Source organism: Dermochelys coriacea, chromosome 1 (assembly GCF_009764565.3).
Source record: "Dermochelys coriacea isolate rDerCor1 chromosome 1, rDerCor1.pri.v4, whole genome shotgun sequence".
Taxonomy (NCBI): domain Eukaryota; kingdom Metazoa; phylum Chordata; order Testudines; family Dermochelyidae; genus Dermochelys; species Dermochelys coriacea.
This window is the reverse complement of record NC_050068.2, coordinates 222,975,067-222,998,362: the sequence shown is the minus strand read 5'-3', so window position 1 is coordinate 222,998,362 and position 23,296 is coordinate 222,975,067. Positions and strand designations below refer to the sequence as shown.

Below are 23,296 nucleotides of genomic sequence, written 5' to 3'. Positions count from 1 at the left end.
CTAAGCCTGTCCTGCTGCTCTGAGGGGCATGGAAAGGGGGTGGGGGGAAAAGGGGGTTGGATAAAGGGCAGGAGGTCCTGGGGCGGGTGGGGAGGCAGATGGGGCAGAAGTTTGGGGGGGGCTGTCAGGAGACAGGGAGCAAGGGGGGTTGGATGGGGGTGGGGTCCTGAGGAGGCGGTTAGGGATGGGGGTCCCGGGAGGGGGCGGTCATGGGATGTCATAAATATAAAGGGAAGGGTAACCACCTTTCTGTATACAGTGTTGTAAAATCCCTCCTGGCCAGAAGCAACATCCTGTTACTTGTAAAGGGTTAAGAAGCTCGGCTAACCTGGCTGGCACCTGACCCAAAGGACCAATAAGGGGACAAGATACTTTCAAATCTTGGGGAGGGAGAAGGCTTTTGTTTGTGCTCTTTGTTTACGTGGTTGATCTCTCTTGGGACAGAGAGAGGCCAGACAGAAATTCATCTTCTCCAACCCATCCTAATCTAAGTCTTCAATATTGCAACCAGTATAGGTAAACCAGGCAAGGCGGATTATTTTCTTTTGTTTTATGTGAATTTTCCCTGTATTAAGAGGGAGGTTTATTCCTGATTTGTAACTTTAAGGTTTTGCCCAGAGGGGAATCCTCTGTGTTTTGAATCTGAATACTCTGTAAAGTATTTTCCGTCCTGATTTTACAGAGATGATTTTTACCTTTCTTTTTTTTTTTTAAATAAAATCCTTCTTTTAAGAAACTGACTGATTTTTTTCCATTGTTCCAAGATCCAGGTGTTTGGGTCTTTGATGATTTTGTAACCAACTAGTTAGGATATTATTCTCAAGCCTCCACAGGAAAGTGGGTATGTAGGGCTTGGGGGGATATTTTGGGGGAAGATGTCTCCAAGTGGTCTCTTTCCCTGTTCTTTGTTTTAAATGCTTGGTGGTGGCAGCATACTGTTCAAGGACAAGGCAAAGTTTGTACTTTAGGGAAGTTTTTAACCTAAACTGGTAAGAATAAGCTTAGGGGGTCTTTCATGCGGGTCCCCACATCTGTACACTAGAGTTCAGGGAATGAACCCTGACAGGGGACAAGGAGTGGAGGGGGTTGGATGGATAGGGCGGACCTGTCAGGGAGCAGGGGTGTGGATAGGGGGCGGGGCAGTCAGGGAACAGGGAGATGGGGGGGCTCCCAGGAAGGGGCGGTCAGCGGTTATGAGGGGGGCAGTCAGGGGGCGGGAAGTGGATAGGCCCTCCATACTGTTTCACAACCCTGATGTGGCCTTCAGGCCAAAAAGTTTGCCCATCCCTTCTGTAGTAGTATATATTTAGGACTATTCATGCTTAAAGGTAAGCTTGTGCTTATGTGTTTGCAAGGTGAGGGATTTATAGTCAATATATTTTTAACTAGTATATTGTTATAAATTTATCTCATGTATTTGTTTTGGTCTTATGAAATGTTATTTTTTACTGATACTGTACATGTGATTTCAAGTTACTATAATAGTCACTTAAAAGCATGTGCTAAGGTTTACTGATTTGCTAGCCAGTTGTCTTGACAAATACACATGGCATCAATACTTTCCATTAATAACTTTTAGATTTTCATCACAGCTCAGACTTTTTAAAAGGCAAACCACATCTTGTGCATGCTTTACTTGGTTTCTTGAAAAACATAGATGAAAGGATTATAATAAACAATGATGACAGATTATATAAGCATACATAAAGTACTTGGTCACTTATTGTCAGCATTCACTGTCTCCTTGAAAAATGTTTTAAATTACAAGAAAATTGGAATAAAGCAGCAATTTTTGCTCTCATCTTCTGACCTTAAAACTGTATGGGGTCTAAATTGGTTGTATAGATATGAGTATTTATAGTTGCTCTCTTTCACATAGATTTATATTCAAATTAAAGTTAGTATATCCACACTTTTTGTTAAATTCCACATATGTATTTAAATGAATACTCATTAAGTAATTTTGCCATGGCTATGTTCATAGGTTTTGTAATAATTATTAATATCTGGGTGGCATAACCCAACTTATTAATATATTTTTTATTTTATTTTGTGTACATAAGTTTGAGGAAAAATAAAAAAAATTATTAATTTATCAGATATATTTCATGTTACTTGTAGTACTCTTCATTGCTGCTGGTATTAAGGAACTAATCTGTATGTAGTTTAACCAATTCTAGTTTTTCCACTGGTAATATACGCAAAATTTATGTCTAGTTAAGTGTTTCACCAGCTCCTTTTTCTTGTGGTACTACGAGGCTATGGTTGCAATAATACAATTATTTTCTCTTTTAGCATCAGAAACTTCTTGATATGCTGGATACAGAGAAAGAAGTGTTAACACAAAAAGTAGAAGAAGCTTTGATGCAACAATCACAGAAACATAAGGTAATGCTTTGGTAAATCAAGTGCTTGATCCTGTACTACAGAAGTCAACAGGAGCTTTGCCATTTACTTTAATGGGAGTGGGATCAGGTTCTAAATATTTTGAGTGTTTGAACCAATTTCTACCCACTCCTCATATGCAGTGTTACAACTTTATTTTACATATTGGCAGGAAGCACTGGAAAAATGTTTGGGGGAACAACAGAATAGAAGTAAAGAGGCTTTGGCAGCTGCTGCTAAGGTAATTCTAATTAAATAGTAGATATACAACATACCACGTGTTTCATTCAGGAGTGTCATGTTCAGGAATTGGGCTCTGATTCTAAGACTAGATCCATGAAAGTCCAGGTCCACTAAATATGTATGATTTCAACTACGTTTTTAAAAAGGGCCATAATTATACAAATCATCAGGACTCCTAAGAGATTAAGAGGCTATTCCGGAAATCTGCTAACTGCTGATGCAAAATATTATTTCTTATATTCTACTAATGAAAATAGCACCAGTATTTATTTGCCTTTTTCATGATGTTGAGTCATTGGGTTATTACAGTATAGTTGTTTGTGGTATCTAAACAAAACAATCTGTTTTCATAATGTCCAGCTGGCCAGACTGGTGTGTTTTATTTCAAGAACAGATCCCAGAGTCGTCATTGCATTTGTCAAGACACTTAACATTGTGTTTTAATATTTTACAACAGAAATGTCATTTCCAGAAGAAAAACCTAAGTATGTGTGAGTTAATAGTCTAATACATATCATATATCCTTAGTAGAAAATTGTAAAAGTATTGACAAAATATTTCATTCAATTAAATTCAATCAATTTAAACTGTCCTATGTGATTCAATGTATATTGTTTTTAATAAAAGTTTACATTTCACCTTTTCTGTCTGATTTGTTTAGTGCTTTTCATTCATGAATGCCTTGGACACAGTAAAATTATTAGATAAGGGAATTAGGTGATAATTTCTAGGCTATATTTGCATATCAAATCTTGGTATATAATCCAGCACAAAAGTCAGGTATCTTTATGGACAAAATAATTGCCTATCTTTTAAAACTCTGGGAAAATCTGTAACACCATATGTCAAGAAACAGACGCAATTGATTTGGCCCCATTCTATTACAGGATCAAAAACATCTGGTTTTCTCTGGTGATCCACATATGTAATTTGCCTGCTGGTTGATAGTGGTTACCTGTGGCTAGTTGTCAACTCTCTTGAATCTCAAGGCTGTGGAACTTAATATTTGGGTCTGGAGGGTTAATAAGACTCTCTTGAACACCTGTGCCTTTATTCCACTCTTAGGCCTCTTCTTTTTCTTCATACTTATTGGGAAAGATGTATTTATTTCATCTTTAAATTATTTTTAATTTAATAATTGGGAAAGAATGAAGTGCTATATTTAACCACAGAACAAAAGTGCATATGCAAGCTTCTTCCACATTGCCCTACTCATATGCCTCAACCCTGGCCTGGAGACACCGCCTCTGGGGTTGAGAGGCTCGTTTAGTCCCCCTTCTTCTTCGAGTAGTATCCCTATGGGTGTTCCACTGTAAGTGTCTCTATCCTTGCTCCACTATAGGTGTGTGTCCGTCCCTCTGCTGCTGATTGGAGAAGTTCGGTAGCAGAGTCCGTCCAGCCTATGCATGCACTGTTCCCCAGGCTCTGCCATAAAATTAGCCAGGGTTCATGGGCAAACCCTCCTCAGTCTCCATCGCTCCTGGCTAAAGACAATGCTTTAGCTGTTCATTAGCAGATTGGTAACCTCTTTAGAACTGTTAACTGTTAGCTACATTTGAAGCTTCTTTTTTCTTTTCTTCATTTATCTTTTATTTGGCTGTTGCCTTAAAAAAAATAAATAAATAAAAAAGGGGGGGAGGACTGGGTTCTTTTTTCAACCCCATGTCAGGGGACCCCCCCCCCCGGACAGAGCCTGGTTCTCTGGGCTTCAAGAAGTGTCTCGGTTGCAAGGAATCTATCCCAGTGACTGATGGACACTCAGTGTTACTGCTGCCTGGGAGAGAAACGCATCCAACAGAAACATGGTTTCATCCAGCAACTGAAGCCCAAATCCAGAAAAGAAAGAGAACTGAAGCTCAAAGTCCTACTCATGGAGGCAGCCCTTTAGCGGTCCCCCAGACATTGAGAAATCTCATTACAACCTTCTTCTTCAAAGGGAGGTGAGCCCAAGTAGATGTCCATGAGCCACTAACATAAGGCCTCTAAGAAAAGTGCCATCGGTTCCTACAGTGAGCCCTGATTGAGCCGAAAATTATCTCCGAGTCACACCACAAGCTAGTGGACATTTTACATTCTTCTGCCTCCTCCAGAGTAGGGTTTCCCCAGGGGTGCCCCTGGAACTGGGTACCACAGAGCCCCTCCTTGACCCACCAGACTTGGCTCCCTTTACACTGTACTTACTTTGACCAGCCTGCCAAGCCCTCTCCTAGGTTCCAGCATACGTACAGGTAGGGATACACCCAGTTGCAGTACATACAGACGGCTATGATCAGCTCTGCACGAGGAGGCTACAGCTAAGGAACTGCCCAGCTGCTCAAGTGCACCCCCACTCTGGAGTGTAAACCCAAAATTATATCGTCTTATGCTGCACAGAAATCTGTACACTGTAAGCTCATGAAATTTGCCCACTCCCTCAATGTAGAGAGGAAATGTACAACAGCTTTTTGCCTCAAGTTATGACTCCCACACAGTGGTTTGTGATGAAGCAAAAACAAATATGTTAACTACAAAAGATAAGCTTTTAAGTGATTTATAAGGGATACACAATCTCTGATTAATATACTAAAGAGATTGGATATGAGTAGCATATTCTCATCCTAAATGATGATTTAAGCACGCCCCAGAGATTCTTAAGGGGCCAGCTGCGCTTGCTTACAGCTTAAAAACCCCAAGTGTTCCTTTCACAGACTAAAAATCCTGTTTAGTCTGGGTCCAGCACTTCCACCCCCAGTTCAGTCTTTGTTCCTCAGATGTTTCCCAGAGTCTTTTTAGGTGGGGAGTTAGTGAAGAACCACAATGATGGCACTCTCGTGTCTTAAATAGCTTTTGCATATTGCGGGAGCCCTTTGTCTCCAAACTTCATTCTCACTCCAGTCAGTGGAAAAACATTGGTATTCCAAGATGGAGTCCAGTACCAGGTGACTTGGTCACATGACCCTATAGTGTCATGGCAGCCCTGAGTCAGAGGCTGTTTACTGTGTCCTCAGGAAGACCCGCAGGTGGGAGATAAGATCATTCTCAGGCCTATTGTTCTCCCTAATGGTTCATTGGCTTGAATGGGCCCTTCCCAGCCAGTCATCTAGACTGACAGTCTTTTGCCTAGTGGGCGTTCCCCAGGTGTAAACACATTTGTAATACAGATGCATTGTCAATATTCTTAACTTCAGACACAAAAAGTATACATGCATACAAATAGGATAATCATATTTACTAAATCATAACCCTTCCAATGATATCTCGCATGACCTATCTTGCATAAAATACATCAGAATTATGCCATAATCATATCTCATATTCTATCACTGTTAAGACTATGGGGTGCAGTGTCACACTCCCTATTAGCAAGACACTCTTGAACCCAGCCAAAATCATATGACAGATCCCCTCGTCAGTCCCACCAACACGTAAGCAGGCTGAGAAAAAGTATTGCGTGCTGGTGAAAGACATGGAGTTTCTCTTTTCCCACTCACCTCCCACTCGATCATAGTGGATGCAGTCAACTCAAAGGGCCGCCAACACCAATTTAAATCCACCCCCTATGACTGGAACTGGAAGTGACAGGATCTTTTTGACAGAAAAACATGCTCCTTAACTGCTCTCCAGTTCTGCATTGCAAACTGTCAAGCCTTACTGGCGAAATACAATTATCAGAATTACTTAAAACTGAACTCTTTTATTGAGCAGCTCCCAGATTCTCGTAAGGAACAATTGAAGGCCAATGTCCATGAAATCCAACTGGTGGCTAAAACATCTCTCCAGTCTGCACTTGATGCAGCTGATACAACGACATGTTTCATCTTGATTGCCATCATGATGAAACAAGATTCTTGGTTTCACCTATCCAGCTTCTCAAATGAGGTTCAAACAACTGTAGAGGCCCTTCCTTTTGAAGAGACAAAGCTGTTTATGGAAAAGATTGACACCTCTCTCCACACCTTAAAAGATTCCAGGACTATTCTTCAATCCCTCAGGATCTTCACATCTAGGTATAAGAGAAAGTATAGCCTTCAGCCATCATTTAAACCCCACTCATCACAATATCTTTCTCAGAGATCATATGAACCTCAGAGGAAGAAGTCCAGGTTCCCTAGGTGGAAATCATTGTGTTCGCAACCCACTCCCTCTCAACCTTCCACCTCAAAGCAACACTTTTGACGGATTGGTCAAAGTGCCCATAGAACATTCTCCTCAACATCACCTGATCCTGGAAAACCTCACCCCTCTCTTTGGATGCTGTCTCACCCCATTCCACAGCACCTGAGAATAGATAAACTTCGGCAAATGGTGGTTGTTGGAGATCATTTGAGATGGGTACTCCATCCATTTCACCCTCTCCAAACACCTTTCCCCGTCCTCCTTCAGAGACCCTTCTCATGAGAGCCTATTACGAGAGGAGCTGTAGAGCCAGTGCCCACATACCTAAGAGGCACATTTACTTTTGCTACTGCCTGATACCTAAGAAAAAAGGAGGTTGGAGACCCATACTAGATCTGAGTACTCGACAAATTTGTCAAGGCTCAGAAGTTCAAGATGGTCACATTAGCAATAATTAGTCCAGTGTTAGAAAAAGGAGATTGTTTCTCAGTCCTCGACCTTCAAGATGCATATTTCCACATCTCAATCATACTGAGTCACAGACGGTACCTCAGGTTTATGCTAGACCGAAGCCACTACTGGCACTCCCTTTTGGCCTCTCATTGGTCCCCAGAGTATTCTCCATGGTCCTTTCAATAGTGGTGGCCCATTTACACTCTCAGGGCATCATAATTTTTCTTGACATAACTGATTGTCTTCTCAAAGCACGTTCCTTTGCCAAAGCCCAACGAAACACCCATAGCGCACTGGATCTATTCCGGAAACTGGGCCTTCAAATCAATGCACAAAAATCAACGTTAATATTTGTACAGAGGCTAGAATTCATAGGAGCCGACCTTGACTCTTTCATGCGAGGCGCTTCTCCCATGTCACAGATTCCTCAGCCTCTCCGTGCTTTTAGAGAGAGTGCAATCCAGACCACAGATTTCGACCAGACACTGCCTCCAACTTTTGGGGCATATGGCCATGGGCACATTGGTTATCATTCATGCCAGACTGCACATGAGATACCTTCAAGCATGGTTCGGTTCCATTTACAGATCAGACAGAGACAACATAAACAAACTACTATTGATGCCCACCAAGGTCAAACAATCCTTGGATTGGTGGAAAGACCCAATAAACAACTGCATGGGAATCCTCTTTGTTGGGCTTTCCCCATCGTTACTCCTGACCATCAGTGCATCCGTCATAGGATGAGGCATACATCTCAACGATCTCACACTGCAGGACAAATGGTCTCCATCAGAGACGTGCCTTCACATCAATCTACTCAAACTCTGAATGGTCAGAAATGTGTATGTTCACTTCCTTCTGCTGATCAAAGGCTCACACACAAGTCATGGTGGACAATATGGTCTGCATATATTACATAAACAGACAAGGAGGCAACTGATCACCCTTTCCATGCTTGGAAGCACTAAAGCTATGGAACTGGTGCATTTCCCACAATGTCACAATATCAGCGGCCTACGTACCGGGAGCACACAACACGACAGTGGATAGTCTTAGCCACAAATTCCCACATGACCACCAATGGGAGATTTGTCGATGACTCTCCATGACATATTCTGACAATGGGGGCCACCAATAATAAACTTGTTAGCCAGTTACCAGAACAAAAAATGTCTACAGTACTGCTCGATAGCAGAAATTGGATGCACATCATGGAAGACACTCTTTTCCTCTCGTGGGACAAGGGCTTTCTTTACAGCTTTCCCCCATTCCCTTTATTACTGAAAGTTCTCTTGAAAATAGAGAAAAAGCAAACATCATACTGATCGCTCTCTCCTGTCCCAGACAGACATGGTATCCTTACCTGTCACAAATGGCACTATGTCCACCAATGACTCTTCCAAAATCACTCCTTATCATCTATCGCAGCACGAGAGGCGCACTCTCCATCCCAACCTGAGAATACTGAAGATCTGAGGACATTCAGAAAGTGTTACTACATAGTAGAAAAGTAGCTACCTGTTGTACCCACTTATAGACGGGGACTAGATTTTGAATCCGGTGCCAGCCCTAAGGTGTCACGCTAGATATAACCCCTCGACCTATAATCCTAGATTATCTGTTGACTCTCAAGAAATCAGGACACTCTATTTACTTGCTAAAAGTAGACTTAGCAGCAGTTGCAACCTTCTATCAGCAGATAGAAGGATACTCAGTTTTTCCCACCTGACTACAAAGAGGTTTCTCAAAGGCATAGTGAATGTGTTTCCTCAATCCAGACATCCTGCCCTCACAATGGAATCTCAACCTAGTGTTAAAAGGACTGACCAGACTTCCATTTGAACCCAGGGCCTCTTGTTCTTTAACTCACCTTTCCATGAAGACAGCATTCCTGATCGCCATCACCTCTGCAATAACGAAAGAGGAGATAGCGGCTCTGACAGAGCATTGCCCCTTCACAGTGTTCTTCCCTGACAAAGTCACACTTAGACTACATCCAAAGTTCACTACCAAGGTGACTTCCATATTTCACATAAATCAACTCATTCACCTTCTGACCGTTTATCCCAAACTTCATCAGGATAATAGGGAAGCCATCCTCCATACACTAGACGTGAGGAGAGGACAAAAATTTTTAGAAAATCTCTGAGACTCTTCCTCTCCATTGCGGATAGGTTAAAAGGCACATTGATTTCAGCTTAAAGACTCTCCAAATGGGTATCTAACTGTATCAAACGCCATTTTCCAATTCACAGCACAACACTCCCATCTCCAGTATGCACTCAATCTATAAGATTGGTCTCCTCAGCAGTTGCCTTCTCCAAGGGAAGCCCTATATCAGAAATCTACAGAGCAGCTGCCTAGGCATCTGCGCATACCTTCACAGAACACTGTGCCATTCTGGGGGACTCTACCATAGATGACAGTTTCAGAACTATCATCTATCACAGACTCAACTCCGAAGCTTCAACCTCCAGTGGGGGGCACTGCTCAGGAGTCGCCTATAACGGAACACCTATAGGGACACAACTCAAAGACGAGGAAGTTACTCACCTTGTGCAGTAATGATGGTTCTTCGAGATGTGTGTCACTATGGGTGCTCCTTCACTCCTCTGTTTAAGAGTTTCTTGTCATTGACTCTTCAGTAGAGAAAAGGAGTACTTGTGGCACCTTAGAGACTAACAAATTTATTAGAGCATAAGCTTTCGTGAGCTACAGCTCACTTCATCGGATGCAAGGAACTGAGGACTCTGGCCAGCGTCCTGGCCTAGCACGGGGAGCAGTGCATGTGCAGGCTGAACGGACACTGCTACCAAAGTTCTCCAATCAGCAATTCATTTTTTATTAACTAACAAATAGCCATGGTAATATTTTTGGGGGCATTACTGTCCTAGGCCCAGATATGCACTAGTGATATAGAAGTGAAAATGTCTGCTGTTCTTACATCACGTAAGCCTGCCAGTCCTTCTAAATGAAGTAATTCTAATGATTCAGGCATTCCGTATTTTTTGTCATTCACTTTTATTTTATTTGTTTCAAAGATTGAAAAAGAAGTAATGCAAGAGGCCATTTTAAAAGCAGTTGAAAAGGAAAGGAGAAACATGGAGAAAATTCATGCAGAAGAAAGAGAAATATGGCAGGCCGAATGTGCCAAAGACAAAGAAAAGATTGCTCAGGCTGTTCAGGAGGCTGTCCAAGAGCAAAGAAAAACCAGTCAAGTGAGTACATTTCACCTTTGCATAGAGCTGTTTGTGTTTTATGTTGTTTTTATAGTTTAAACTCCTCTGACTACATAATGTTTAGTTAGATCTTTAAAAATGTAAACATTCAGTTTTGATTAAAACATGTATATGGTTCTACGCACTTTAACAGCATATTAATTACCATAAATATGTGTCTCTTGTATTCTGAGGATATGAAATGTCTTGTATTTATACTTAGAATTCAACATCAGATTTGTCTTTCTTTTACAATTGGTTAGAATTCTAGTGTCTCATTATTTATACACTAATTATTCTAAGATACTATATAGAATGAAGGCAGAAAAAGCAATGGAGATTGGATTGATGAAAAAGCCAGGGACTAGTGAGACTTTTCTAGAGAAATTCTTAAGCGATGTTAATGCTCCAATGAGGGTTGAGTATGTGTTACTTATACAAGTTGAAACAGAATCTTCGCAAACATGCTTTAAAGGAGATAATAGCAACTACAAATTAAATATGTTGCAATGATGGTTATACATTCTTCCAAAAAGCATGTTGTCTCGTCCATTATATCATCCTGGATTGTTGGCATCCTATTTTGATATTGGTCCAAAATGTCCAAAGAATAGCTTTGAGCAAAATGAATTTAATTCAGATGTTGAATTTCTAACTTTTTACTATGATTTTGTAAACCCTACATAAGCAAAACCAAAAACATTATCATTTAAAGTGTAATAGACTTTAGCAAGTCACAGCAAGTCTACAGAACATCTGCTAAGAAACAGGATGCATTTTCCCTACATACATTCTCCTCTTTCGTTTAACTGGATACCGTATTCTTCTTTATTTCCTGCCCTAAAGCTGTGCAAAATTATGCATTATGCTATTAAATAAACTGGTAAATAAAGTGATTCCTGTATTGTGTCCATAATTTGTATATGTGTGGATAAACAACACTAGTAAATAAGATATCACTATAATAAAATTCTGGAAGTCAAACAGAAATGTTTTTCCTGCTGAACTAATCTGGGCGTGTCACATAGAAATTAACAGTTTATAATCGGTAGATGTTAGATGAAGCTTTAGTTTATCATATTGGTCAACTGAAAGTCAGGTGGTACATCTGGCACATCTTGCAGGTTACCTATTAGGACAGGCAGTTAGTTTGCTAACATTATGTGTCTGACCATAAGCTTACGAAGCAGAATCATATTTGGCACTTAAGTTATTCTATCATTGTGCTTTATTCTTTTGGCAGACACAAGCAAAATTTTATTTTCTTGCAATTGCTGTTTACAAAGGATAACCACACTTAAGTATTTATTTCCAAGATGGTAAAAAGTAAAATGTATAAACAATCTGTAAGCACCTAGATCAGAGGTGGGCAAACTATGGCCCGCGGGACCGTTCTGCCCAGCTCTGGGCTGGAGAGGCTAGCCCCTGGCCCCTCCCCCGCAGCTACGCTGCTGTGGAGGCAGCGTGGCTTGGGCCTGCCCACCTCCCAGGCTCTCCAATAAGCCTGTCCTGCCATTCTTAGCGGCATGGTGAGGGGGGAGCAGGAGTCCTGGGGGACGGGGGCGGTCAGATGGGGAGGAGTTTCGGGGAGGAGGGAGATCAGGAGATAGGAAGCAGTGGGAGTTGGATAGGGGTGGGGTCCCAGGGAGTCCTGGGAGGCGGGGACAGGGAGCGGGAGGGGGTTGGGTCCTGGGGGGGGCGGTCAGGGGATGGTGGATGGGTCGGGAGTCCCAGGGGCCCCGCCAGGGGGCAGAGGTGTGGATAGGTGTCGGAGCAGTCAGGAGACAGGGAGCAGGGGGGGTTGGATAGGGGATGGGGTCCCGGCGGGGGCAGTTGGAGGGGGTGGTCAGGGGACAAGGAGCGGGGGGGGTGTTGGATGGGTCGGGGGTTCTGAGGGGGGCAGTTAGGGTGTGAGAAGTGGGAGGGGGTGGATAGAGGGTGGGGGCCAGGCTGTTTGCGGAGGCACAGCCTTCCCTACCCGGTACTCTATAACGTTTCGCAACCCTGATGTGGCCCTCGGGCCAAAAAGTTTGCCAACCCCTGACCTAGATAAAGAAAAATAAAAATATGGTAACATGCAAAATGATAACTGCCATATGATTTAATTGTTTACACTCTGTTATAAAGTAAGGGCATCCTTTAAACCTTATCAATACAGAGAACATTTATGTTGAATGTTGCTTCACACACTTCAGTCCTCACTGATTCAGGATCATCACCTCCAAGCTTAATTTTATTATTATGCTTTGTATCATGGAAAGAAACTGCCGTGCTCAATAAAATAAACAAAAAACATCACATCTCTTTGGTTACAGGCCATTCAGAGTATTGTACCCAAGCACTCTGCCTCTTTTCATTCCTAATGAATACTGGGTCAAATTCAAAGTTTTAGTCCTTCTCTTCAAAGTCCACCAAGGATTCATCTGAGTTACCTTAGATACTGCCTCACTCAGTGTTGACTTCCCCCAGAAGCTACCTTCCTTTGGAACAATGGTACTGTCAAGAGTGAGACTTGTAAGTGCAGGAGACAGAAATTTCTCTGTGAGTGGCAAATATATCTAGAACTCAGTACTAGGAAAGATCAGCATGAATATCACTGACAAATCCACTTCTTTTGCTTAGCTTTCTGAAATTAACAGCAAGGGAAAGAAATAACATAACCTATATGCTGAGAAATACAAATATATTTGAGTACACTTTTTCATACATTTGGAAGGTGTTCAAATATCATGATGGTGAATGTGATGTGAAAAACCTAGATACGTATAACCATAGAGATTGTTATCGTGTTGTAATTTAATATGAAGAAATAGTCCAAACTGGAAACTACAACAAGGAAGAGAAATGAAGCATGTCAGTGTTAAGGACATGCAGCATTTCTGCCCTTGCACAATAATCTGCAAAAACAGAAGAAAAAGAGCCAATATAGACATCTCCTGTATTTAAGGTGAATAGCAATGAGACTCTATGGCATGGAAGCATGACCCTAGTAGTGATTGAAAACAATGCAAGAAGCTGAAGACATTTGTAAAACTCTCAAACTTCACGTGGGATGAAAATCCACCTAGAAGTAGAGGATAGCTGAAACAAATTTTGATGTCAGAAAGTCAACCCAGAGCAAGACAATAGAAGCAAAAACTCACAAAGATCCACAACTAGCCATGAAGATCAAGGAGATTGTGCAGGTGGGCGTAGACACACGGTTAACAAACTGAATTTCTGTTTTTCCATTATCTTAAAACTGCCCAGGACCAAGAAAAAGAACTTCAGTCAATGCCATGCAAGTTAAAAGCTGAGAAGATGTATACAAATGTGAAATGCTTAGAAGCAAATATGGATTAACTAGAATGTCTGGCAAAGGAAAAGAACTTTGTCATAAAATATTTCTGAAACATGTTTGAATGCTCCAAAAATCAATGGGGTATTGTAGTAGAAACTATATATAAGAAAGATGTATTAGATTTGTATATGAGGGGGAGTAGCTCTATGCAGTATCTGTAAAATTCCAGAAAATCTAATGAGAGAAAATTTGAGTGGTGAGGATCATACAGTATAGGTATAAACCCCAAGTCTTAAGAGTACAACTATGTTGATAAGGTTGTACTACTGGCTTCAAGAAAAAATATACCAGGGCCCTGGATCCTTGTATCTGTCTCTGTTTTGAATGGGGAACTGAAGATTAAATGGTTTATTACATAGGAAATCAAAAAGTTGTTGTTATGGAGTATTGTATTCAGAGAATTCGGAGGAAGTTGCAAAAGTTCAAGGAATTCATAGAAAACCTAAAATAAAGTCAGTCAGTTACAATATTTATTCAAACTGCAAATTTTCACTTAAAGAAGAGCTCTGTCTAGGTCGAAAGCTTGTCCCTTCCACCAACAGAAGTAGGTTCAATCAAAGATATTACTTCACCCCCTACCTTGTCTCTCTCATATCCTAAAACCAAACTCTGCTACAACGTCGCTGCAGTTTTCACATAGAAATAATAAAGCACTTAGGATTCCAGTTCTTCTGGACTCAAGATGGTTATATCCAAAGCTGACTGTGAAGAGTTACAAAGGGATCTCACAAAATGGGGTAAATTGTCAACAGAATGGCAGATGAAATTTAATGCTAATAAGTGCAAAGTAATGCACATTGGAAAACATAATCCCAACTATAGATACAAAATGTTGGGGTCTAAATTAGCTGTTACCAGTCAAGAAAGAGATCTTGGAGTCATCGTGGATAGTTCTCTGAAAGAAATCTACTCAATATACATTGGCAGTCAAAAAAAACTATCAATGTTAGAAACCATTAGAAAGGGGGTAGGTAATATAACAGAAAATATCATAATGCCATTATATAAATCCATGGTATGTCCACACCTTGAATACTGCATGTTGTTGTGGTGGCTCCATTTTTAAAAAGTTATATTAGAATTGGGAATAAAAAGTATAGAAAAAGGCAACAAAAATTATTAGGTGTATGGAACAGCTTCCATATTAGGACTGATTTAAAAAACTGGGTGTGATGGGTTGGATCACAGAAACCCATTGGGAGCTGCCACCTGATGTGCCAAGACTACTTGTGCCCCTGCTTTCTTGCCCTGGCAGCTTAGGACTTCAGTGCCCCGCCTGGTTTGAGCCAGACCCTCTAGCCTGCTGCAAACCCAGACCCAAGTCTGAACCACATCCCCTAACAGCTGTAGGTTTAACTGAAAGCAGCTTACAGAAGTGTTCCTGTCCTTGACACTCAGATGCCCAACTCCCAATGGGGTCCAAATCCTGAATAAATCTGTTTTACCCTGTATAAAGCTTTTACAGGGTAAAGTCATAAATTGTTCGCCGTCTATAACACGGTTAGAGAGAGAGATGCACAGCTGTTTGTCCCCCCCCCCCAAGTATTAATACATACTCTGGGTAAATTAGTAAGTAAAAAGTGATTTTATTAAATACAGAAAGTAGGATTTAAGTGGTTCCAAGTAGTAACAGACAGAACAAAGTGAATTACCAAGCAAAATAAAATAAAACATGCAAATCTATGTCTAATCAAACCGAATACAGAGATAATCCTCACCAGTTCCAGTAAGCTGTCTTTTACAGACTAGTCTCTTTCTAGTCTGGGTCCAGCAATCACTCTCACCCCTTGTAGTTACTGTCCTTTGTTCCAGTTTCTTTCAGGTATCCTTGGGGGTGGAGAGGCCAGCTGAAGACAAAATGGAGGCCTCTCCCACGGGCTTAAATAGACTTTTTCTTGTGGGTGGAGACCCCCTCCTCTCTCCTATGCAAAGTCCAGCTCCAAGATGGAGTTCTGGAGTCACCTGGGCAAGTCACATGTCCATGCATGACTCACAATTTTACAGGCAGAAGCCATTTCCCACATGGTATCTTGAATGTCTCCAGGAAGACTTCTTATGTGAATTGGAGCATTCCAAGATGCACTGTTCCTTAAGTGCTTCTTGGTTGGGCACTTAACTTTGTGAATTCCTTTCTCCAGAAACTGACCAAATGCTCTACTAAGGTTATTCAGAAATCAAGCCAGAACATGACCAATATTCATAACTTCGAATACAAAAATGATACATGCATACAAATAGAATTAATAGATTCAGTAGATCATAACCTTTACATAGATATGTTACATGGCATATGTACCATATAACATATTACAGTTATATCATATATATTCATAAGGCATATTTCCATAAAGCCTTATGGGGAGCACCGTCACACTGGGATTGTTCAGTTTAGAAAAGAGATGACGAAGTGGGGATTATAAAGAGGTCTGTAAAACCGTGAATGGTGTGGGGAAAGTGAATAGTGAAGTGTTTACCCTTTCACGCAACACATGAAGCAAGTTTAAAACAAACATAAAGTACTACTTACCACAAGCCCAGGCAACCTGTGGAACTTATTGCCATGGTATGTTGTGGAGGCCAAAAGTATAACTGGGTTCAAAAAAGAATTAACTAAATTTGTGGAGGATCGGTCCGTGAGTGGCTATTAGCCAGGATGGTCAGGTAGCTGACCCCATGCACTGGGTGTGTGTAAACCTCAGACTTCCAGAAGGTGGGCCTGAACAACGGGATGGATCATTCAATAGTTGCTCTGTTCTGTTTGTTCCCTCTGAAGGATCTGGAAACCAGTCCCTGTTAGAAGACAGGGTGGTGGTCTAAAAGGACCATTGATCTGACCGAGTGTGATCATTCTTATGTTCTTACGCTGAATCATATAATATGGATTCTTTCTTTAATTTATAAGCAGGTTACCTAAAAGAAAACAAACTGTATATTTATTGAATGGTAATGACAGAAAGGAATGTAGGATTGGCAGGGACCTCATCAAGCCTAGTCCTCTGCTATCACAGGCAACACTATCAAATGAGTAAATAAATAAAATTAATAAACCGTTAATAAAGTAATCTTTTTGTAGATTCATAAAATAAGTGTTGTGTGGATTTTTAAATAATTTTATGCAAATTGAACACCCATTGAATAAGAGCAAATGTATTTAACGCAACTCACTCATATTAAATTGTTACTCTCCATGTTTCAGACCTCAAGAGAGGTGTAGAATCTGTAGTTGAAAATAGAGTCTGCTTCTCAGTTTATATGGTGGGTTTTTTTATTTATGTATTCTTGTAAGCTAATAGCTCTGGCAACAGTCTCAGAAGCTGGTTGGGGATGACCAGAATCATTTGGTGTCCAATTAAAAAATAGTAAATTAAAGTAAAAGTTCTCCACAATTAAGTCAACTATTAAAATTTAACCTGGTTTCAGCATGCTAAAGGACCTTTTTGGGGAGGGTGTATACCATTAAAACATCATCAACACTCAATTTGTTTTCATGAACATATTGACTTGGGCAACTGAGATTTTTATATTAAACTAGAGATATTGTACCTTGAGGCCTCATAAGTCTGACAGGGATAAATGAGATATATTACATCACCAAGGGAATGTCAGGCTTGTTCTATAGCAGTATCTCAAGAGGATGTGAGGTATTAGTAAGTCCAAGAGACTGTTTGTTTCCTTTTAGTAAAGTATCCTGAGATTTTCAGTTTTCAAACATGTGTTATCCAGGTGGATAGTCAGATTTATAAAAGAGACCTGTTTTATTCAGGAGAGGGTTTCTCTGTATCCTTTTTATTTTTGAAATGCAGTATGGGGAGAAGACGCTCTACTTCCTAAAATAAGTAGAGTCTTGATTACAGAGATACTGTAGTGTTTGCACAGTGGCCTCATGGTCTTTGTACCACACATTGAAAAGTCATTATGGGTAAGGAAGTCATATGCTCAGTAAGCTAGATGTATGCTGGCATAACTACAGTATTTTTGTTCTATTTTAGGTACACTATATGCATCTTACAGTGGCAACTTCCATGCAAACAGGGTTTACTATATTTCTAGTAGATGTCAAAACAGAAAAGAATGCCTAAAGAAACAGGAAAACTATCCCACTGCTTTTTTTTTTTCAAAATTACATTTTTGAATTCAAAAGCAATGGGGATGTTATGGAGTCTATGGTAGTTGAAATGGATTGAAACTGGAGGGGGAGCTCTCACCACATAATTCAATGGTGTAATGAAGCTGTGGGGAGTGTGTTTCTCCCCCAAGCCAAGAAGAAGGTGGGGAGTATCCCTGTGTGTCTATCAGAGGTCTGCCTGCTCCCCTATCGTTGAACCTTTGGAAGGCCAGAAAAAATGATGGGGCATAGGATGATGCTGTCCAAAATATTTTGGATAAAGTACAGAGAGGGAGACAGTCTTTTAGCAGCGTAGTTGGTAATATAAGCAGAGTAGTGCCATGAATTTACAAATTTGCAAATCTAATTACAAGCAAGGTGGACATAGAAACCTCAGATATTCAGACTTGAAAAACACAAGAGAAATAGTTGAAACAGTTGAAACAATTGAGCAAAACTTTTCTTACACCAATAAAACAAACACTGGAATGCGTTACCTAGGGAGGTGGTAGAATCTCCTTCCTTAGAGGTTTTTAAGGTCAGGCTTGACAAAGCCCTGGCTAGGATGATTTAACTGGGACTTGGTCCTGCTTTGAGCAGGGGGTTTGGACTAGATGACCTTCTGGGGTCCCTTCCAACCCTGATATTCTATGATTCTATGATTCTAAAAGACAGTAGTGGAGAAATTAATAGAAATAAAATTGAAGTTGAAGCTTTGGAAAGTCAGGTCTAGGTTATAGGTTGAGTTTAGTAGCCCTCCCAGAGAGCTGAAGGCAAAGTATCTCCTCCTATCATTTTCTAAAATTTTAAGGTCAAATTTGCAGTACTGCATTGTGGATAGTTCACAGTAGTTTACCCTGAATATTAAGGGAAAGAACCTAAATCTGCCACAACCATATTCTTCATAGCAGGTAATTTAGGGATGAGAAGAGAGTTTTGATGTCTGCAAATAACTAAAAAAACCCTCCCATTTACTAAAAGAACCAACATAAAATCTACTTCCTCTTGGACATGAACAAAAGGACCAAAACGTAAAGATCATTGCACTGGGAAAGTATTTCAGGAAAATTGAGGCTGCAGTACTTCACTCAGCCAAGCCACAAGTGAGAGATACTGAGATATACAAAGAAAATGTATTTTGGAACACATGTCTAGCCAAATAACTTATGGAAAAAATGTGAACTTCTCTGTAGTGTCTCCCCAGTAAGCCTCTGAGCAATCAAGACAACTGAATATGTTCAGATTACTGAGGGTTCATGTAGCTCTTTGCAGAAATATGATTTATAATTTATTATTTTGGAAAGTCCCATGTAATTTTATTGGCAAACCAGTAAATGTCTTAATGGTTGAAACAATTTGATTAATTAGAAATTCTTAAGATGGTACTCCCTGTGCTTGAAAGTATTTCATCAGTTTATGAATACCAGTGTGGTGGTGTTGCTCAGAAGGTAAAACTAAATGGCTGGGACATACAGCACTTAGTCCTGAAAAATGAGTGGCTACCTCCCTGATGCTAAACGGGTGGTGGTGGTTGTTTTAAATTGGTATTTATACTTGTGCTTGCGGGAGTGCTTCTTTCAATGGACTTGGCAAGCCTGAATCAATTTTGGACTGAATCTCTGGAAAGACCTCTATACCCCTTCTCCCCTCCCCCTCCCCAACTCTCCATCCATATAAATGATGAAGGCTATGTAGCGAAATGCATAAGGAACTGAACATGGACTAAAAGAGCACTTCCCCTCACCCCTTTTTGTTTGTCTGCTGTAAATGTCTTGACTGAATGGTAAGATTAGTCTTGTCATATTTTTCCTCATTGTGGATAAGGTTGAAAACACAATAAATTAAAAGTTTGTCCAAAAATTATCATGGATTTATTAATCAAATTTCCAGTCTTGTTTATTACAAACACAATGGCCCTTTCTGATCCCTAGATTTAAAATAGCTCAGTTTCACCCATCTCTTCCCATTTTCTTTATTGCTCAGGATCAGTAGGTCTCTATAGGCGATTAAGGAAGGTAATCTAAGGAAGAAGAAAATGTGTGGGTGTCACTTTTTTCTTGCCAAATATAACTGCTCTAGCAGATAGTTCCCCATTGAGAATTGCTTCTGCACACCCCCCACTCTTGGGAGTTCATTCATTGGCACCACAGTTCCCAAAATCATTGAGAAATCAGCAACTATTGGGTCCAAGTGCACTCCCTCTCTCAGATCTTGACATCCAATGTGAATTTCACACTGTGAAATCATGGAAGTCTGCTCTCGCTTCCTTTTGTTTTGGTGCAGGCAGCAGTTTTTTGAGCCATCCTTGCATCTTTTGATACCCCTCTCCACAGTATTTGTTAGATGCAGTAGGTTTTGTTAGTTTTAAGCTTTTTTGAAAAAAATAGTCCAGTATATAACATTGTTTTATAATAGGCCTGTATCATTGTGGAGTCTTGTTGTTCAAGTCCACAATCATATGGATCCAGATAAGTAGTTCTGTTTTTTGGCAACATTTCCTAGCAAAATGGGATGTCAGTGATAGACCACTACTCACTTCATAAAGTGCTTGAGAGGAACTCACTCCTCAAGGGACCTCTTTACTTTCTACTGGCTTTAAACTTTAGCCCACTTTGACTGGGAGAGTTTACTGAAACGTTGACTAATAGAGGATGTCTTACAAATTCATCCAACTTCTATTACACTGGAGTCTTTGGTTCCATCCCGTCTGGACCTGAAGTACTCCAAATTGGTTCCCACACTGTATTTTTAATCTTTAACTATTCTAAGGTTTGTTAGAATAGAATAGAAAAGAATGTTGCCATTCTGCTTCCCAGGATTGGGCCGCTGCAGAGATGATTCCCAGTGGAGAAGGAAAAATTACTCACTTGTAACTGAAGTTGTCAAAGTACACTGCCGCTATATATCCATACTCAGTGCCTTCCTCCATTATTTGATTTGTTTTGTTCATGATTTGTGGATTGTATTTTTTAAAAACCATAAAAATTAACTGAGGGCTTTGACCTAAATATAGTTTTATAACAAATGTTCAGAGCCAGGAGGAAATTTGGACATGGCTGCAATAGATACTGCCTTCTAGATAGATCTAGAGCTTAAAACACCAGTGTGTGCGCAAAGGCAACATGCTATTTTCCGGTGAATAAGCTTCCCAGCCCAGCCTTCTTTCTTATTATCTTTTTGCAATCCATTATTCTTCTTCCTGTTTTCAGCAGCAAGAACCAAAGAGAGGAAAAGCAGATTAAATGGCATAGGCATTTAAACCGTATCCCAGATGAGGGGACAAATATGCTCTCCATCATATCAGTTGGACTTTTACTATAGGTTTCTAAGGACACAGAATTCGGCCCTTCATATGGTGTTCTTGGTAGACTTTTTGTGAACTTTTTGATCTTTATCTGTCAGGATAAAGAACGATTTGCACTGGATGGAAACAAAACTCCACTATTACAATGCTTTTCTTATTATAATTTTAGGCCAAATCCTGAGGTGGTTACACTTTATTTTCTACTTTTTCCTCTAGTCAAATTTTCATGGAGGTCAATGGGAGTTTGATGCGAGAAATAACTAAGTATAACTTGACCTACCACTTCAGAATAATTGCATGCAGAGATCGCTAATAGGAGAGTTTGGGAGTTCATAACTGCTGTGACAAAGTTCCTGCTCTACCTTGGTGGGTCTTGTGCTTATTGGAGGATTTGCTCGCCTTGGAGCTGCATAGCAGCCCTCAGCTTGGCCGTTTTTCTGAACCCACAGTCCAGGTCGACTCCTCCTGTGTCTGACCAGGAGTTGGGAGGATTTGGGGGGAACCCGGGCCCGCCCTCTACTCTGGGTTCCAGCCCAGGGCCCTGTGGAATGCAGCTGTCTAGAGTGCCTCCTGGAACAGCTGTGCAACAGCTACAACTCCCTGGGCTACTGGAAGTTGAGGAGTTCTTTGACAGCCAGGTTCAGGGAACACCAGTACCCTAGGTTAAAAGAAGAAAGGAGCTGACCAAGGAGACAGAGAGACAGGAAGTCAGAGAAGAGATCTAGCAGTTAATCACCACCAAAGGCAAGAAATCACACTGGCATTCTTCAAGGCTGAAGACACATGAGGTTGGGCAGGCTGTGGCCACCAGAGAAAAGAGGACCAGGAGGAATTACACACAGCTAGAATTTTCCAATTGATACCAGGTCTTCAACTCTGAAATTGTGGAAGATACTTCTAAAGCTCCAGCTGGTTCAAGTGAACAGAGAGATGTACAGGACGCATCTGTGAATGGCAGCTCAGTCCAACCTGTAAGAAAAGCAAGCTTGCACGTGGAGTTCTCCAGCCATCCAAGGAAAACACAGTCCTTGCAGGGGATTCATATTGACACTAATGACATTACATTGTTGGAGAGTTCAGAGATAATAGATGACTTCAGGGAAGTCAAAGCATGCAGAAGGGGAATGTCCAAGCTATCTTCTCTGAGATCCTTCCTGTCCTGCGAGCAAAGGAAAGGCAGAAGCTTCTGGAAGTCAACTGATGGCTAAGTAAGGGGTTAGGGTATTATGGAACATTGGTCCATCTTCTATGGGGAAAGAGAGTGGTAGAGTTTGGATGGCGCCTACACCTCAGTAGGAGGGGGACCAATCTCTTCTGGGACAGGCTGGCCAGAGTAATCAGGAGGACATTAAACTAATAACAAAAAGGAGGGCAAAAAGAGGAAAGATCTGAGCACTCATTTAGCATAGAATCAATATGCTGAGAACAAAATGAATCAAGGAAGCAAATGACATGAAGAGAAGATGGGAATCTTCAGTAGGAGTAGAGAGGTAATTTTTGTATTATATTTGGCACTGGTGCAATCCCTGTGGAATATTGTGTCTAGTTCTGGTGCCCAAAGTTCAGAAAGGATGCTGATAAATTGGAGACTGGTTAGAGAAGAGCCAAGAGAGTGAACAAAAGATTAGAAAATCTGCCTTAAGGATAAGGGGTGACTTGATTCAGCCTATAAATACCTACATGAGAAACAAATATTTGATGATGGGATCCTCAGTCTAGTAGAGAAAGGTATAACATGATCCAGTGGCTGGAAGTTGAAGCTAGACAAATTCAGACTGGCAATAAGGTATAAATTTTGAACAGTGATGGTAATTAACCAGTGGAACAGTTTATCAAGGGTTCTGGTGGATTCTTCTTCACTGGCAATTATTAAATCAAGACTGGATGTTTTTCTAAAATATATGCAGCAGAAATTATTTTGAAGAAATTCTATGGGCTGTATTATACAGGAGTCAGGCTAGATGATCACAGTGGTACTTTTTGGCCTTGGAATCTAGGAATTCTGCCCTAAATTATTCATTTATTTTAGGTGTTCAGATAAGATGACGACGAACACCATAGAAATGCTGATAAGTAAATAATTAAAGATAAATATTGATGGTATAATCACACTTCCAAACTTAGTTGCCAAGAGTTAGGGACCTAAATTT

The 23,296-nt window shown here is 40.7% G+C and overlaps 1 protein-coding gene across 9 annotated transcripts in view; it reads left to right on the top strand.

Moving 5' to 3' along the window:
- Positions 1-23,296, top strand: part of CCDC91 (coiled-coil domain containing 91) — a 319,228-nt gene that overhangs the window by 226,292 nt on the left and 69,640 nt on the right. For all 9 annotated transcript variants that reach the window (XM_038373298.2, XM_038373267.2, XM_043514939.1 and 6 more), the window contains 3 exons: positions 2,296-2,388; positions 2,558-2,626; positions 10,221-10,397. In XM_038373298.2, the coding sequence (XP_038229226.1) occupies positions 2,296-2,388; positions 2,558-2,626; positions 10,221-10,397 (339 nt within the window). The remainder of the gene's footprint in view (positions 1-2,295; positions 2,389-2,557; positions 2,627-10,220; positions 10,398-23,296) is intronic.